The sequence below is a fragment of the Anabrus simplex genome, chromosome 2, assembly GCF_040414725.1.
Source record: "Anabrus simplex isolate iqAnaSimp1 chromosome 2, ASM4041472v1, whole genome shotgun sequence".
NCBI lineage: Eukaryota > Metazoa > Arthropoda > Insecta > Orthoptera > Tettigoniidae > Anabrus > Anabrus simplex.
The window spans coordinates 557,296,894-557,316,231 of NC_090266.1; the positions used below are offsets into that span (position 1 = coordinate 557,296,894).

Below are 19,338 nucleotides of genomic sequence, written 5' to 3' on the forward strand. Positions count from 1 at the left end.
GTAACTGACAATAGCGCCACATTAAGTGTGAAACTTCAACACAGCAGTTTATATAGTATGATAGAATGAAAACACGAAAATATGTCATTTTATGGAATATCACTAAGAATACCTATGCAGAATACCTACAAATATCTTTAAAAATATGTAAAATGAAATTCAGAAGGACAAACAGGATATTTGCCTTTTCAGAAACGTCATTAAGATTATAATTCGGGTTAAAATATCTTAATTTCATCATATATTGTATGTGTTGTGCACATAGTTCATCCCAGATCTGTTTAATACTTTTTTTAACATCATTTGTGTTTGTACATTTGTTTTAGTCATTAGATGTTGTTTGTACAATTTTGTATTATGGCTGATGATGGCCAGCCAAGGCCAAAACTAGTTCCAAGATTAGAAATGTAATGTAAACATTGCATAATATAGTATTGAAAAGGAGGATCATTACAACACAAGTTTAATTATTATTATTGCTACCAAATTAAGTAAAATTTTGTTAAAATAATGTTTTATACTATTTTACTTCAGCTCTTAATTAATCTTACTGGAGGTTACTCTGCTGCAAAGTACATCTGGAATGCAGGTTATGTTATGCCTCTCTGTGGTAACATACTTTAATTCATGCAGTGGCTGGCAGCAAAGAACTGTATTATACGCTTATTGTTTTGTTATTAAGAAAAAAGTCATACAAAGAACTTTTTAATTCATCGCTGCTCATTAAGTTCTTCCAAACATCATTATGAGGCATTCATTTCCTAATACACATAAAGACAAACAGGCTATAATCACATACCACCTCTCCCTCCGCTGAACAGAGCCTCCCCACCCCAGCTCCCCTACAGACAGGTTTATCTTAGCAAGCCACGATCAAAGCCAAAGACCTGATATCAATCCAGGCTTGGACACTGTGAGGAACCAGGCCTGTAATTAAGTTTAAGTACAGAGAATTTTATCAAATCTGTTAAAGTGCCAATAATGACTTCAACATTTTTGTTCCATTGGTTCACAACGTCACCCATTCACAAATATCAACATATGTAAGTTTAAATGTGATTTGACAGAATCTGAAAATGTTCTTGTAGAAAAAACATGTCATTCTGTTATTAATGAGTTATTTACAGGTATGCTATAGTGTTCTAAATGTTATATTTTGTTCTTCTACACAGTGAAAAAAAATGTTATACCACGCTCTTGGAGTAAATGGATATTTACCATGAAAAGTAGCCTGTTGCAAATATTTATGTTATAATATTTTGCATCAAATGCAATGTAAATATAAATAAAATTAAAAAATGGAAAAAATGGAAAAAATCCAAAGAAAAGCAGCTTGATTTGTTCTGGGTGATTTCCGACAAAAGAGTAGCGTTACAAAAATGTTGCAAAGTTTGTGCTGGGAAGACTTGGGAGAAAGAAGAAGAGCTGCTCAACTAAGTGGTATGTTCCTAGCTGTCAGCGGAGAGATAGCGTGGAATGACAATAGTAGACGAATAAGTTTGAGTGGCGTCTTGAAAAGTAGGAAAGATCACAATATGAAGATAAAGTTGGAATTCAAGAGGACAAATTGGGGCAAATATTCATTTATAGGAAGGGGAGTTAGGGATTGGAATAACTTACCAAGGGAGATGTTCAATAAATTTCCAATTTCTTTGAAATCATTTAAGAAAAGGCTAGGAAAACAACAGATAAGGAATCTGCCACCTGGGCGACTGCCCTAAATGCAGATCAGTAGAAATATTTAAAAGTATAAAATGATGTTCCATATCCCCAAGGACTTCAAAATATGACCGAATAAGCGTAAGAAATGTATAAACAGAAAAGGATAAATCTGATATAAATTAACATGGGAGGAATAGGAATTAGTTGAGACTTCACAAAAAATGAGTAAGCATAAAAAAAATAAGTGCAAAACATATAAAATAAGTTTTACTGTTATATACACTTCAGTATGAATGCCATTCACAGCAATGCTAATGAGCAAATCACCACCAGATATGATGATGATGATGATGATGCTTGTTGTTTTAAGGGGCCTAACATCGAAGGTCATCGGCCCCTTCCACCAGATATGCGACAAGTTTCATATATGCATAATGATTACACAGGGCTGATTACAAAGACGTCTCTAATCTAAAAGTGAAGTAATGATAAATTTAACTGATTTTAAATAGGATACTTTCACATTCATGTAAATTAAGGTACTACTTGACAAATCAAGAGTTAAGGTGTGAATGAAATTCTCTACGTTACTTTCCCACGCCACATTTCAAGCCAAGTGAGCCATCTATATATATAAGAGTTTTATCTGTACATTGCTCAGAATTTGAAAAGAATGGTATTTCTATATCGGTCATGTCCACAGTAACAAGGAAATGCACTTTTTACTTTTCCGTAATTTCTGTCTGTCTGTCTGTCTGTCTGTCTGTACGTATGTATGTACACGCATCACTAGAAAACGGCTAAAGAGAACTTAATGAAAATCGGTATGCAAAGTCGGGGAATAAGTCGCTACAATCTACGCCATAAATAATTGTATTTACAACGACAGAAATGGTAGTTTAGGGAAAGGCGTAACATTTAATTTTCAAATATTTATGTTATTAGTGGTCCTATAGTAATGAAAATTGGTATTCAAAGCCGAAGAATGAGTCGCTACAATCTAGACTATAAATAATTTTATTCACGCTGAGTGAAATGGTAGTTTAGGGGAAGGTCAAAAAATTTCATTCTTGAATATTTACGTCTTGAGTGGTCCTATCTCAATGAAAATTGGCATGCGTAGTCCGAGAATGAGCCATTATAATCTAGGTAATGAATCATTCTATTCACACTGAGTGAAATGGTAGTTTTGGGGCAGGCCTAAAATGTTCTCAAATATTTAAATTATTAGTGGTCGTATCAATAAATACTACATAAGCAAAGTTATATTGAATTAAATTTCCGACCATTTATGTCTTATACATTTTTACCGTACCGACTGTGAAAAAACAGATATTCATGAAATTGTAATTTTGTTGCTAAGCCCATATCAACACCAAGCCACGAGAAAATGGATTAACAGAATTTAATGAAAATCGTTATATAGAGTCGGGGAATGAGAAACAACAGTCTAAGCTATAAACAAATTTATTCACCCTGGATGGAATTGCAGTTTAGGGGAAGGCGCCTATAATGTAATTTTTAAATACCTATGTTATTGGTGCTATCAAAAAATATTACATAACAAATTTCCGATCATTTATTTTTTAATCAGTTTTACCGTACCGACTATGGTAAGAGTGGTATTTCAGAGTCGGAAGAAAACTAAATGTGAAGACCTACAATATCAAAAGCGCATAGCATTGATCAACAGTGACATTACATTGACCATTGTTTGATGGGATGTTCTTTGTCTCTTATGCTGCCTCTCAACTCCAATAGATGGGATTACTGCTGCGTACCGAGTATAACAGCCTGACTGAATATTAGCGGAAAATAGCTGGGGAGATAGAAAACTTTCTTCTTTAGCATGCCATTCCTCTGGTTCATACACTTTCTGATACAAGTGGTACGTAACACACAGGTTAATCATCTGACGCGCTGTTTTGAATGAGCAGCGTGCATACTTAAGGCAGAGGCTCACTTAGTAGTAGTATGGCCTGGTATGGAATAACAATTTAGACTTATTCCAAATTATAGCACCACAATTCACTAAATAACTCAAAATTCGACTCTGAAAAGAGCCATTTCTTAATTAAAGCTTCTTCCTCTTTACTTTTATTAAATTCTACATTCATTTTATTCCAAATTAGCAGTGAAGAGTGGGTTTCTCCTCGTGCTTGGAGGAAAAATTTGTCTCCAAGTCAGATAGATTTTTCCGCCACCAGTGTAGTGAATTAAGATTTTCCGACTCATCGGGCACTCCTGTAGAAGGGCATAGTTTATGCCGTGAGAGTCTCCGCTATTCGACCACCTCCCTGCCGAAAAAATACGAAGGGTTTTCACGGATCACAGCTGTCTGCGGCTTTGATCATTCCAGCTCTGGAACTTTGGACTGTTAGATCGCCAGCGTAGTCCTATTCGTTAAAAGTGAGAAAATGTGCGGTTTTTCATTTGATCGAGTATTTTATATGATATCATTGAATTTAACCGCTACTTTCCTACCAACGTTTTTGTAATGACCTATGGATAGGGAATCTGCCACCTGGGCGACTGCCCTAAATGCAGATCAGTATTGATTGATTGATTGATTGATTGATTGATTGATTGATTGATTGATTGATTGATTGATTGATTGATATGTTGACTTCAGTTATGAAAACCACAAGGTCAGTCTCTCTGACAATCAAATCCCGTAGCGAAGCACGGGTACATCAGCTAGTCTCATATAAAATATAAAACTAAGTGGTCATATTACAGTAACTTAGCTAATTTCTCTTCTTGGGGATGGTATCATTCACATTACAGTAGATAGCTCACTAATTATGAGGCTGAGTGCAACCAACACCAGACCCTGAAACCTATCATAATTTTGTAGCAAAACCAGGAGACAAACCTGGAACTTTCAAATGAGCAGCCATTGCCTTGAATCTATTTTATACAGCATGAGAAAAAATATTATTATAACAGGAATAGTCTTGAAAAAAGGGGAAATTCAAAGAAAAGAAGTACCACTGTAAACCACTTCTTAAAACAAGTCTAATACACTGATAGTAAAATTTAAATTAAGTTTGACTTTGGATGGTGGGAGAGGTATCTGTCCCTGAATAGGATGATGATTTATAGGTGATAAGAACAAAGTGGCAATTGTAAGAGATCAGAGAATAATCAAAGTATACACCATGAGCAGCAAATAAAGAACAAGTCACAACTCTGATCACAGTAGTTTTCTTGGTCTAAATTAAGAACAAACTTCCTTGATGTGGTATTTTCTTGTGTTTGTAACGCTATTAAAAACTGCCATTATTAAAGGTAATAGAATTTATGACTATGATTCACCGTTTAAGCAACTTGATTTCTTATTTTACTAATAGGAAAACTGTCTGCTTTATTTTACGAGGAATCCATCCCACTTCTTGGTCACGAAAGTATGATGATAATAATAATAATTTCGTGTGGCTATTTCTAGCCGAGTGCAGCCCTTGTAAGGCAGACCCTCCGATGAGGGTGGGCGGCATCTGCCATATGTAGGTAACTGCGTGTTGTTGTGGTGGAGGATAGTGTTATGTGTGGTGTGCGAGTTGCAGGGATGTTGGGGACAGCACAAATGCCCAGCCCTCGGGCCAATGGAATTAACCAATTAAGGTTAAAATCCCCAACCCGGCTGGGAATCGAACCCGGGACCCTCTGAACCGAAGGCCAGTACACTGGCCATTCAGCCAACGAGTCAGACAGTATGATGATATTGATATCGTTTAAAGCACCATATAATTTTTAGTAGGCATGTCTAATATAACCTGCTAATGGAAAACCTAGTGCATAGGAAACAATGCAAAGTTTATCCTTAGGTGATCCAAATAGGAATCTGAATAAGATGATAATCTATAAGTGGTAAGAGTTATATTTAATAAAGTGATCAATGTAAGAGTTTATAAAATTATCAAACCAGATTGTAAACTTGTACCTTCAGCAGTAAATACAGAACAAGTCAGGGTACAATTCATAAATGTTATCTTGATCTAAATTAGAAATGAACCTCTTTGATGAGAAGGATCATATTTGTATTGTATATGGTGTTTCAATGCTGTGGTCTTCAAGAGTGGTTACATGTCTGATCATCAGTAAGTCAACAACACTGAAGGAGTTTGCTTTTGATTTAGTTTGAGTGAACTGTTATGAACATTGCAGTAACTCATATCTCATTTGCTGTTCATGGTGCAAATTAAGAGTGTGCTTTAATCATTTTGTGACCTTTGATGATGACATGTGTACTTCATGCAATGTAATATTTATCTCCAACAGATCATCTGCCAATTCAGAGGCAGATTCTTTTCAAATTACTCAATACTAAATTTTTCATTAGACTCCTGTGGACAAAATTTGCTATTAGCATCTAATACTTTGCTCATTAACTACACATTATGTGGAGCTTTTAATAATATCAACAACATTGTACTTTCCAGACCTCATAGACCTTGCTAGACTTCATTTTTTCTTTTTTATTCTGGTATTACAATGTTGTTTATATTCTAATTTTCTTTCATCACAAAATTCATGCTTAAAAAGATTATGGATAACAAACAAATCATACAATGACTAAAAAATAATTTCAACAAAAATATTAAAAGAACCCTGACTTAACATTAATATTACGAGTTCCCTTAAAAGTGTACCTAAATAAACTTACCTATGGGCCAGCTGCGCCTCTACAACTTTCAAACGTTCTTTCAAAGATGCCTGACTACTTTCACCTTCATCGCACGCAGCTTTCAGTGTCACATTCAACTGTGCAAGATGAGCAGCCCTTTGTTCTAAATGGTCCTTTTCAGACTGTAAAACTGCTCTATTCTGAAGAACCTCCTGCAAAATCTTCTGCAGCTCTGTCACATCTGTTATACTGCTTACTAAAACAAAAATAAAATCTTAATTAACAACAATTACAGAAGCTCACCAAGTATTTTTTCCTTCTACAAACTGTAGCACAGTAAACTCTTTTTTAAATATATATACACTGACTGACAGTGACAATGCAACACCAAGGAGGAGTGGTTCGAAAGGGATGAAAGTTGGGGAAAAAACAGAGACGGCACGGATGAATAATTGATGTTTATTTCAAACCGATATGCAGGTTACACAATGCGCACGGCATCGACTCAGTAGGATGTAGGACCACCGCGAGCGGCGATGCACGCAGAAACACGTCGAGGTACAGAGTCAATAAGAGTGCGGATGGTGTCCTGAGGGATGGTTCTCCATTCTCTGTCAACCATTTGCCACAGTTGGTCGTCCGTACGAGGCTGGGGCAGAGTTTGCAAACGGCGTCCAATGAGATCCCACACGTGTTCGATTGGTGAGAGATCCGGAGAGTACGCTGGCCACGGAAGCATCTGTACACCTCGTAGAGCCTGTTGGGAGATGCGAGCAGTGTGTGGGCGGGCATTATCCTGCTGAAACAGAGCATTGGGCAGCCCCTGAAGGTACGGGAGTGCCACCGGCCGCAGCACATGCTGCACGTAGCGGTGGGCATTTAACGTGCCTTGAATACGCACTAGAGGTGACGTGGAATCATACGCAATAGCGCCCCAAACCATGATGCCGCGTTGTCTAGCGGTAGGGCGCTCCACAGTTACTGCCGGATTTGACCTTTCTCCACGCCGACGCCACACTCGTCTGCGGTGACTATCACTGACAGAACAGAAGCGTGACTCATCGGAGAACACGACGTTCCGCCATTCCCTCATCCAAGTCGCTCTAGCCCGGCACCATGCCAGGCGTGCACGTCTATGCTGTGGAGTCAATGGTAGTCTTCTGAGCGGACGCCGGGAGTGCAGGCCTCCTTCAACCAATCGACGGGAAATTGTTCTGGTCGATATTGGAACAGCCAGGGTGTCTTGCACATGCTGAAGAATGGCGGTTGACGTGGCGTGCAGGGCTGCCACCGCTTGGCGGCGGATGCGCCGATCCTCGCGTGCTGACGTCACTCGGGCTGCGCCTGGACCCCTCGCACGTGCCACATGTCCCTGCGCCAACCATCTTCGCCACAGGCGCTGCACCGTGGACACATCCCTATGGGTATCGGCTGCGGTTTGACGAAGCGACCAACCTGCCCTTCTCAGCCCGATCACCATACCCCTCGTAAAGTCGTCTGTCTGCTGGAAATGCCTCCGTTGACGGCGGCCTGGCATTCTTAGCTATACACGTGTCCTGTGGCACACGACAACACGTTCTACAATGACTGTCGGCTGAGAAATCACGGTACGAAGTGGGCCATTCGCCAACGCCGTGTCCCATTTATCGTTCGCTACGTGCGCAGCACAGCGGCGCATTTCACATCATGAGCATACCTCAGTGACGTCAGTCTACCCGGCAATTGGCATAAAGTTCTGACCACTCCTTCTTGGTGTTGCATTTGCTCTGTCAGTCAGTCAGTGTATTTAAAAGTGTTTACTAGGAAAAACAACATTCACTTCAGCTGAGTACTCATTTTATAAAGCAATCATCTTTATTTTCTGCTGAATGAAATTCAAACATACATCAATTAGCAGGAAAAGTGGGACATATTGTAACAATCAGTGTCTGAGAGTAAAGGTTATAATTGCATTTCAAAATCAGTATAAAAATAGCAAGTTCAGAAAGACAATTGTGTGTCAATAATCTAAATAAGTTTTGTTACATTTATGGCTGATTCCCTCTGAAACACAGAAACATAACATTATGGCTCAAGAAAGCTTGCTAAACTTTGTTAACAAATGTTTCTACCAGAGCAAACAACATTCACTTCAGCCGAGTACTCATATTTAAATGCAATTATCTTTATTTCCGAATCCCACTGTCGGCAGCCCTGAAGATAGTCTTCAGTTGGTTCCCATTTTCACACCAGGCAAATGCTGGGGCTGTACTTTATTAAGGCCACAGCCCCTACCTTCCAAATCCTGCCCTATTCCCATCCTTCCATTGCCGAAAACCTTTGATGTGTGCGATGTTAAACCACTAGCGAAACAAAAAGTTTCACAAAAGCTGATAGTGTCACTGGAACATGATGTAATGGTAAGTTGCCAGTAAACAACCAGATGGCACAATGCTAATGACTGTGTATTGCACCACATTACACTCCCAGTTAGACAAACGATGAAACAGGAAGCACAAAAGGATTAATTTATTAATTTAATAATTTTAATTAATATAAGTACTAACCTTCCTGTGTGAGTCGTGTGCCCTTGCCGTAGTGGGAAGGTTTGTGGGTACCAATGAAGCAGATAGACAAACCATAAGTGCAACCATAGGGGAAGTATATCTGTTGAGAGACCAGACTAACGAATGGTTCACCGAAAGGGGGGTAGCAGTCTTTCGGAAGTTGCAAGGGCAGCAGTCTGGATGAATTACTGATCTGGCCTTGTAATAATATTTAACATGGCTTAGCTGTGTTGATAGTGCTACATGGCTGAAAGCAATGGGAAACTACAGCCGTAACTGACTCTGTAAGAATGATGTATTAATGATGGCTTCTCCCAGGTAAAATATTCTAGACGGAAAATAGTCCTGCATTTGGATCTCCAGGTGGGAACTACACAGCAGGGGGCAATCATCAGGAAGATTATTACTGACATTCTGTGAATCAGAGCATGGAATGCTAGCAGTTTGAATCGCTGTGGTAGGTTAGAGATCTTAAAGGGTAAATGGGTAGCCTAAAATTAGATGTAGTTGATATAAGGAAAGTACATTGGCAGGAAGAGCAGGACTTTTGGCCAAGCAACTACAGAATTATCAATGCAAAATCATACATGGAAATTGCTGGAGTTGGTTCAAAACTTAATAAGAAAATAGGGCAGTGGATAAGCTACTACAACCAGCAGAGTTAGAAATGGCTGTGGAAGTAGGGAGAAATTGAAGGAACTTACTAGGAAATTGAATCTAGCAAACAAGGCAGCTAAGGATAACATGATGGCAAGCATAATTGGCAGTTATACAAATTTTAGTGAAAAATGGAAGGGTATGTATAGGTATTTTAAGGCAGAAACAGGTTCCAAGAAGGACATTCCAGGAATAATTAATGAACAAGGGGAGTGTGTATGTGAGGAACTTCAAAAGGCAGAAGTATTCAGTCAGCAGTATGTAAAGATTGTTGCTTACAAGGATAATATCCAGATAGGGGAGGAGACTAAAGCTAAAGAAGTATTAACATTTACATATGATGACAATGACATTTACAATAAGATACAAAAGTTGAAAACTAGAAAAGAGGCTGGAATTGATAAGATTTCTGGGGATATACTAAAGACAATGGGTTAGAATATAGTACCATATCTGAAGTACTTATTTGATTATTGTTTGGTCAAAGGAGCTATACCAAATGAATGGAGAGTTGCTATAGTAGCCCCTGTGTATAAAGGAAAGGGTGATAGACATAAAGCTGAAAATTACAGGCCAGTCAGTTTGACATGTATTGCATGTAAGCTTTGGGAAAGCGTTCTTTCTGATTATGTAAGACATGTTTGCAAAATTATTAACTGGTTTGACAGAAGGCAGTTTGGGTTTAGGAAAGGTTATTCCACTGAAGCTCAGCTTGTAGGATTTCAGCAACATATAGCAGATATCCTGGATTCAGGAGGCCAAATGGACTGCATTGTGATTGACCTCTCTAAGGCATTTGATAGGGCAGATCATGGAAGACTACTGGCAAAAATGAGTGCAATTGGACTTGACAAAAGAGTGACTGAATGGGTGGCTATATTTCTAGAAAATAGAACTCAAAGAATCAGAGTAGGCAGAGCTTTATCTCACCCTGTAATAATTAAGAGGGGAATTCCTCAAGGCAGTATTATTGGACCTTTATGTTTTCTTATATATATATATCAATGATATGTGTAAAGAAGTGGAATCAGAGATAAGGCTGTTTGCAGATGATGTTATTCTGTACAGAGTAATAAATAAGTTACAAGATAGTGAGTGGCTGCAGGGTGACCTCGATAGTGTTGTGAGATGGACGGTGGGTATGATGATAAATGGGCTTAAAAGTCAGGTTGTGAGTTTCACAAATAGGAAAAGTCCTCTCAAGTTTTAATTACTGCGTTAATGGGGTGAAAGTTCCTTTTGGGGATCATTGTAAGTACCTAGGTGTTAATAGAAGAAAAGACCTTCATTGTGTTAATCACATAAATATGATTGTAAATAAAGGGTACAGATCTCTGCACATGGTTATGAGGGTATTTAGGGGTTGTAGTAAGGATGTAAAGGAAAGGGCATATAAGTCCCTGGTAAGACCCCAACTAGAGTATGGTTCCAGTGTATGGGACCCTCACCAGGATTACCTGATTCAAGAACTGGAAAAAATCCAAAGAAAAGCAGCTTGATTTGTTCTGGGTCATTTCCGACAAAAGAGTAGCATTACAAAAATGTTGTAAAGTTTGGGCTGGGAAGAACTGGGAGAAAGAAAAAGAGCTGCTCGACTAAGTGGTATGTGATTGGAATAATAACAGTAAGTTATTATACCACTTTATTACATGTAAGTGGTATGTGATACAAATTCTTATAATTTTGTTAATTACCACCTGTTCAATACTATACTGTACTATACTATTGAATAGGTGGTAATTAACAAAATTATAAGAATTTGTATCACAAGTAGCTCTTCAATACGAACAAAGAATGAAATTTATAACCTGCAATAAGTGGTATGTTCCGAGCTGACATTTTTGTAACGCTACTCTTTTGTTGGAAATGACCCAGAACAAATCAAGCTGCTTTTCTTTGGATTTTTTCCAGTTCTTGAATCAGGTAATCCTGGTGAGGGTCCCATACACTGGAACCATACTCTAGTTGGGGTCTTACCAGAGATTTATATGCCCTTTCCTTTCCATCCTTATTACAACCCCTAAATACCCTCATAACCATGTGCAGAGATCTGTACCCTTTATTTACAATCATATTTATGTGATTAACACAATGAAGGTCTTTTCTTATACTAACACCTAGGTACTTACAATGATCCCCAAAAGGAACTTTCACCCCATCAACACAGTAATTAAAACTTGAGATGACTTTTCCTATTTGTGAAACTCACAACCTGACTTTTAACCCCGTTTATCATCATACCCACCGTCCATCTCACAACACTATCGAGGTCACCCTGCAGCCACTCACTATCTTTTAACTTATTTATTACTCTGTACAGAATAACATCATCTGCAAACAGCCTTATCTCTGATTCCACTTCTTTACACATATCATTGATATATATATAAGAAAACATAAAGGTCCAATAATACTGCCTTGAGGAATTCCCCTCTTAATTATTACAGGGTGAGATAAAGCTCTGCCTACTCTGATTCTTTGAGTTCTATTTTCTAGCAAGTCCAATTGCACTCATTTTTGCCAGTAGTCTTCCATGATCTACCCTATCAAATGCCTTAGAGAGGTCAATCACAATGCAGTCCATTTGGCCTCCTGAATCCAGGATATCTGCTATATGTTGCTGAAATCCTACAAGCTGAGCTTCAGTGGAATAACCTTTCCTAAACCCAAACTGCCTTCTGTCAAACCAGTTATTAATTTTGCAAACATGTCTTATATAATCAGAAAGAATGCTTTCCCAAAGCTTACATGCAATGCATGTCAAACTGACTGGCCTGTAATTTTCAGCTTTATGTCTATCACCCTTTCCTTTATACACAGGGGCTACTAAAGCAACTCTTCATTCATTCGGTATAGCTCCTTCAACCAAACAATAATCAAATAAGTATTTCAGATATAGTACTAAATCCCAACCCATTGCCTTTAGTATATCCCCAGAAATCTTATCAATTCCAGCTGCTTTTGTAGTTTTAAACTTTTGTATCTTACTGTAAATGGCATTGTTATCATTGGTAACTTTTAATACTTCTTTAGTATTACTCACATCCCCTATCTGGACATTATCCTTGTAACCAACAATCTTTACATACTGCTGACTGAATACTTCTGCCTTCTGAAGATCCTTGCATACACACTCCCTTCTTCATTAATGATTCCTGGAACGTCCTTCTTTGAACCTGTTTCTGCCTTGAAGTACCTATACATACCCTTCCATTTTTCACTAAAATTTGTATGACCACCAATTATGCTTGCCATCATGTTATCCTTAGCTGAATTCTTTGCTAGATTCAATTCCCTAGTAAGTTCCTTCAATTTCTCCTTACTTCCATAACCATTTCTAACTCTATTTTCTTCCAACCTGCACCTCCTTCTTAGTCTCTTTATTTCTCTGTTATAATATAGTGGATCTTTACCATTCCTTACCACCTTTAAAGGTACAAACCTATTTTCACATTCCTCAACAACTGCTTTAAACCCTTTCCAGAGTCTGTTTACATTTTTATTTACCATTTTCCAGCAATGATAATTACTTTTTAAAAACTTCCTCATGCCTGTTTCATCAGCCATATGGTACTGCCTAATAGTCCTAATTTTAATACCTTCCTTTCTTTCACATTTATTTTTAACTACGACAAAACCAGCTTCGTGATCACTAATAGCATCTATTACTTCGGTTTCTCTATAGAGCTCATCTGGTTTTATCAGCACCACATCCAAAATATTCTTCCCTCTAGTTGGTTCCATCACTTTCTGAATCAGCTGCCCTTCCCATATTAACTTATTTGCCATTTTTTGTTCATGCTTCCTGTCGTTCGCATTACCTTCCCAATTGACATTTGGTAAATTGAGATCACCTGCTACTATCACATTCCTTTCCATATCATTTCCAACATAGCTGATTATCTTATCAAATAATTCTTAATCAGCGTCAGCGCTACCCTTTTCCGGTCTGTACACTCCAAAGACATCAAGTTGCCTATTGTCTTTAGAGATGAGCCTTACACCCAGAATTTCATGATTTCATCCTTAACTTTTTCGTAGCTTACAAATTCTTCTTTCACCAGAATGAATACTCCCCTCCTAACATTCCTATCCTATCTCTACAATACACACTCCACTTCCGTCAGAATATTTCTGCATCCATTAAATCATTTCTCAGCCATGATTCAACTCCTATTACAATATCTGGTAAGTATATATCTATTAAATTACTTATTTTGATTCCTTTGTTTACAATGCTTCTACAGTTGAGCACTAACATTTTTATGTCATCCCTACTTGATTTCCAGTTCCCTGTTCGCTTAACAACGCTCCCAGTGCCATCCAATTTTAGACAGAATATTGTTACACCTATACCCAAGAAATCAGGTACTGACAAGTATGAAAACTACTGCACCATTAGTTTAGTATCTCATGCTTGAAAACTTTTTTTACAGAAGAATGGAAAGACAACTTGAAGCTGAGTTGGGAGCTAGTCGGTTTGGCTTCAGAAGAAAAGTAGGAACACATGAAGCAATCCTGGCTTTACATCTGATCTTACGAGGGAAGTACTCCGGCTCGAACAGCTAAAACCTACAGAAAGTGGGCTTAAAGTATACAGTTGTACCTATGTCAATAGCTATCACGGCCATTCATCCGTAAAAGTACGTGTTCGGTCGCCAGTGCCATCTGACAGTCAGCATACAGGCCATGCTACATTGGAGCTGTACACGCAATACCTGTTACTCAGTTGCAGTGTGTCGTAGTATAGTGCACACACAAACGTCCGACATGAGTAGGTGGAAGCCAATCAACCCTGTGAATGTTGTGAAGTTGCTGCGCGAAAAGGTACGCCGACGCTACACACTGGATAGTGAAGAGGTAAGTGGAGTGGAGGATGGGCTATTTGCATGCATGATATATGATATCATATCGCAGAAATAAATTAATCTGTAACAGACCTACATACCGACACATTGGAGAGTAATGGTGACTGTGAGGCGGATGGCGTAGAAGAAACAGCACATGAGTACGAGGGTTCCAACTGTACAGACAATCCAGCAACGGAAGGAACTACACGTGACAGTGATTTCGCCCCTTCACCCCCAAAACGTATACGAATAAGTGTCATACGGAGTATTGATGACCGAACACTGGACAACATTTATGAGGATTATTATAATCGCGGTTACAATTTTTATCAGAAACTAATGAAGCGTTATAGCTGAATCAAGTCGAACTCAAACTGCAAGGTAATTTTAAGTTATGTGATGCGCAAAAGCTAAGACGTAGGTTTGTTCAAGGGAAAGAAAACATTGAAGGCTTTAAAAGAGTCTGTAAAAGCACAATTTGATACAGCTAGAGATAATGGATCAGTGGTCCACTACTGGCACATTCAAGCGTGGGCTCTGGAGGCTGCTAGAGCAGTTTCTCTTGACAATTTTAAAGCTTCGTTGCATTATGTTAGGGCCTTCAAAGACGAATATAATATTTCGTCCAGACATATCACTATGTTCATGGCTCGCAAAGAGATTGAAGAATATGTTGTTATACCTACAGCAGAAACATTTGTGGCACACTTGAACACGTTTATTCAAGATGGGAATATAATGAAGGAATGCGTGTGGAATAGTGATCAGAGCCAATTTGTTTTAGGAACTAACATCTTCTGCAACACTTTCAAACAGAGGGGAAATATCAACAGTTGGTCTGGTACAGTCTGTGCACAGTTCTACGCATAGTTACACAATTGATGTGGCTCTGTCCATGAATGGCAAATTAGCGAACAAGCTTTACATTTGTTTGCAGGAAAAGGATGGAACGTTTGGTCCACAGGTTGCAAAGAAACTGACAGCAATGTGTCCACAGAACATCCGTGTTGAAGCGAGTAAAAGTGGAAAAATTACTAAAGACCATATGAAGAGCTTCCTTAATTCGGTCCTCACTGAACATGTTGGTGAGAGAGGTCTATTACTTTGCGGTTCCTGGTCAGGACACAAAAACTACAGCGTCATCGAAGAATGTTTCCCAAATAAAGATATTACATTGAAGATATTGCCACCAAAGACAACCAAATACTATCAACCTCCGGATGTATATTTTTTTTAGGCAATACAAGCTCTATATCAGACGTCTTGTTGATTTTGTACGTTTGCAAATAGATACCACGCAGGCCACGTTACATGATCGATACTTCATCATCTGTCTTCACTCCGTCATCTACAACCAACAATCTGCACCGAGATACAGACCTATGTTAACATGCGCATGGCAAAGAGCAGGTTATGATGAGGATGTTCCTGTTGCATCATTTGATAATGTGATCACTGTTGCATTTGAGTTTGGACTATTGCAATGCGGGAACATTTTAAATAATGTAGTATGTCTACATGTTGCCCTCGTTAAGTGTGCATACTATTCCATTCAGCTGTGTTTTAATCACTTCATTGAAACTTCACATTTACACTTCGACGTCGAATAAAGAACAAGATGACTATGGGAAAGAAGACTACGTCAACACGCTACTGCATGTGTTAAGAGTCCTTGTTGCAAGCACGTGTTCAACCTTTTGCCAGATGATACTGCACCACATCTGTTTCTTGTTACTATAATGGTCCGTGGCCGAAGTGTCTGTTGCGTGGTAGTTTCTGCTGCAAATTATGTTTCTGCAATCTTTGTACGCCACAACTTCCAAACCTTGATTGTACACTAATGCGGGGTTTTACAAATAAATGCCCTTGATAGGTAGTAGAACAAGCATATCTTCGTATGTTAAGCGCACTTCCAATCGGTTTTAGCCGTTCGAACTGGGGTACTTCCCTCGTTAGAGGATCGAACGAAGAAAGATAAGCCTACGTACATGGTGTTCGTAGATCTGGAAAAGGCATTTGATAATGTTGACTGGACCAAGTTATTTGAGATTCTGAAGGTGATTGGGATCAGATACTGCAAAAGAAGAATGATCTACAATCTGTACAAAAGTCAGTATGCAGTGATAAGAATCAAAGGCTACTGTTAGGTTCAGCAATTAAAAATTACAAACACTCCGTTGAAATCATATATTTTCACTATTTATTCAGAAGAAAAGTAGTTGTACACATCATTTATTTTTCATTTTCAACACACACACTATCACTAACCCAGGCATCTCTCCCTGGCGCCAACCCTGTCATATTAAATTTAATTTTAAATATGTCACCAACTCAACATCCTTCCACCTTGAGTTGTGGGAACAACTCAATACATCATTCATCCACATTACAATTACAATTTATCCACTTGATCAATACAAAATTACATCATTTAGAGAGAAAAAAAAGTTGAATTTACTATACACAATTCAAAACAGCAAGATTACCTCTCACCTTTTTTGTCTTTTGGGAACTCAAAATAAAAGAACACTTGAGAAAAATATCACACAGAATAAATTAACACTTGTGAAAAATATTATCACTCAATCCTCAAATCTTTTTGTGGTTTAATCACTAATCTACCACTACTAGTTTTAAGTTTGGAACTACTGGTCAATGATTTAATTGTCCTTTGATCACTTTCTTTTCATTTTCACACTGCTTAGGCCTAAATTGTGTGAAGGCGTGGTCTTCTGGAGATGTCACTGGTTTCACGAGGTCGCCTCTTGCAGTCTTCAGACGAACATGTCTCACAACACCACCTTTGCCAGGGATAACTTCCATCACTCTTGTCAATGTCCAATTCAGTCTCTTGGGGTTGTCATTGTGTACTAGTACTACTTCACGCACGAAGGGTTTGTACTGATTTTTTGTAGGGTGGTTCTTCTGAATTAGTTGTTCAAGATATTCATTCCTAAATCTCAACCTTAAAGTTTCTTTTATTTTCTGTCTATATCTGTATCTTTTGTCGAATCTTTCATTTTCCATCATGTTGATATTGGGCATTCCGACCTCCTTGACTTCTTGCAGAAACACTGCAGGGGTTATTGCCTTCAGGTCCCTTCAATCATTGGTCAGGTAAGTAAACGGCCGAGAATTCATCACAGCTTCGATGTTACACAAAATTGTCATCATTTCTTGATATGACAAGCATGAATTTCTGAGAACTTTCCTGAGCATTTGCTTGAGAACACCAATCAACCTGTCCCACCAACCTCCCCACCATGGTGCAGCGGGAGGATTAAATTTCCTTTCAATGTCATTTGCAGAACTATATTCAGCAATTTTATCCCACTGAATCATCTCCAAGGCATTACAGGCGCCATGAAAATTCGTCCCATTGTCACTGTAGACTATTACTGGCCTTCCACATCTGGATACAAAGCATTGAAAAGCTTTGAGGAATGTTGAGGTAGCCAAAGAATTCACAAGTTTCCAGATGGACTGCACAAAAAAGAGCACCTGTGAACAAACAGACCCAGGCTTTCTCTCCTCCTCTCAGAATCAAGGGTCTGCAAAGTCTACCCCTAATATCTAAAAAACTGAAGCCTCTCTCACTCTGTCAATGGGTAGATGAGCCTGTTCCGCTTCAAGATGTTTTCCATGGTATTTTTGGCAGAGAACACATGATGCGATTACACTTTTCACCGTTCCTCTTCCACTGAGGATCCAGTATTTATGTCGTAGCCCACTGAGTAGAATCTGTGTTCCAGCACGACATAATTCTTTGTGTTTTTTCCCTAATGAGGGCACTAACTACAGCACGTTTTGCAGGAAGGATAATAGGACACCGAAAGCATAATCATCCTGACGTGCTATTATCATTGTTTTCAGTCTCATCACTCACTTTTCTTCTTTTTTCCTCAAACACTTCTTTATCGTTTCTTGTAACTTTGGAGCAGGGCCATTGAGTAGGGGATTGCTTCAGCCATTTCAGACCCTCCCACCATCTCTGTTCCAGTAAATGCTTTGGATCATATCCTCTTGATGCCATGTCAGCTGGATTCATGGTTCCAGGAACATGGCACTACTGTTCAATTCTGGATATTCTTCGGATTTCTTGAACTCTATTCCATACAAAAGTTCCCCAAGGTTCGTCAAATTTTATCCAAGATAACACTGTCAATGAGTCACTCCAATAATGAATAGTAATTTCTTTTGACCGTTAATGATGGTAACACTGATGTGGCAAGTCTAACACCTACAGTGGCTGCTAATACCTGTAATTCCAGATGTGGTATGGTGATCTTCTTCTTGGGTGCCACTTGTGTTTTTGCTTGTATAAGTTGTAGATCCACGTTATCAATCCTCTGTACTCTCAAGAATATAACTCCGGCATATGTGGTTTGACTAGCATCACAGAATATATGTACAGAGATATCTTCAACCAATGGCAGCCTTCCAATCAGACATCTAGGAATTTTAATCTCAGCCAGGTGAGGTAGTTCAGCCAACCATTTCAGAAACTTTTTCTTTGATGATTCATTAACTTCACTATCACAATCCAGCTCAGAGGCCCAAAGTTCCTGTAGAATTAATTTAGGGCAGAGAGATACAGGGAATGAAAAACCATTAGGATCAAATACTCTATGAGCAGCTCTTAGTATTGTCCTCTTTGTTATTAAGTCAGCAATGAAATCAATGAAATGTCAGATTCAACTCAATAACACCATTTTCTTTATTCCAAATGAGTACTAACACTTGTGACAGGTTTTCAGTTGTTTTGTTGTGAGAATACTCCCACCCTTGCAGATTGAAAGATGCCTTCTCCATAATTATATTTGCCTCTTTCATTAATGGAGTTCACTTTCATTGTTAACACTTGTAGTACAATTATCTACAAAGAAACATTCTCTCTATGTTATCACATAGTTATCAACTGCTCTCTCTTCACCTCGTTGAAATGGAGTTCTATTGTTGCTGATAACAAGAAAGGAGAACATGCAAGACTGAAAAC

The 19,338-nt window shown here is 38.5% G+C and overlaps 1 protein-coding gene across 3 annotated transcripts in view; it reads right to left on the minus strand.

The window, feature by feature from the left end:
• LOC136864219 (early endosome antigen 1) overlaps positions 1–19,338 on the minus strand; it is a 576,229-nt gene that overhangs the window by 351,524 nt on the left and 205,367 nt on the right. For all 3 annotated transcript variants that reach the window (XM_067140939.2, XM_067140936.2, XM_067140937.2), the window contains one exon: positions 6,329–6,545. In XM_067140939.2, coding sequence (XP_066997040.2) covers positions 6,329–6,545 — 217 coding nt within the window. The remainder of the gene's footprint in view (positions 1–6,328; positions 6,546–19,338) is intronic.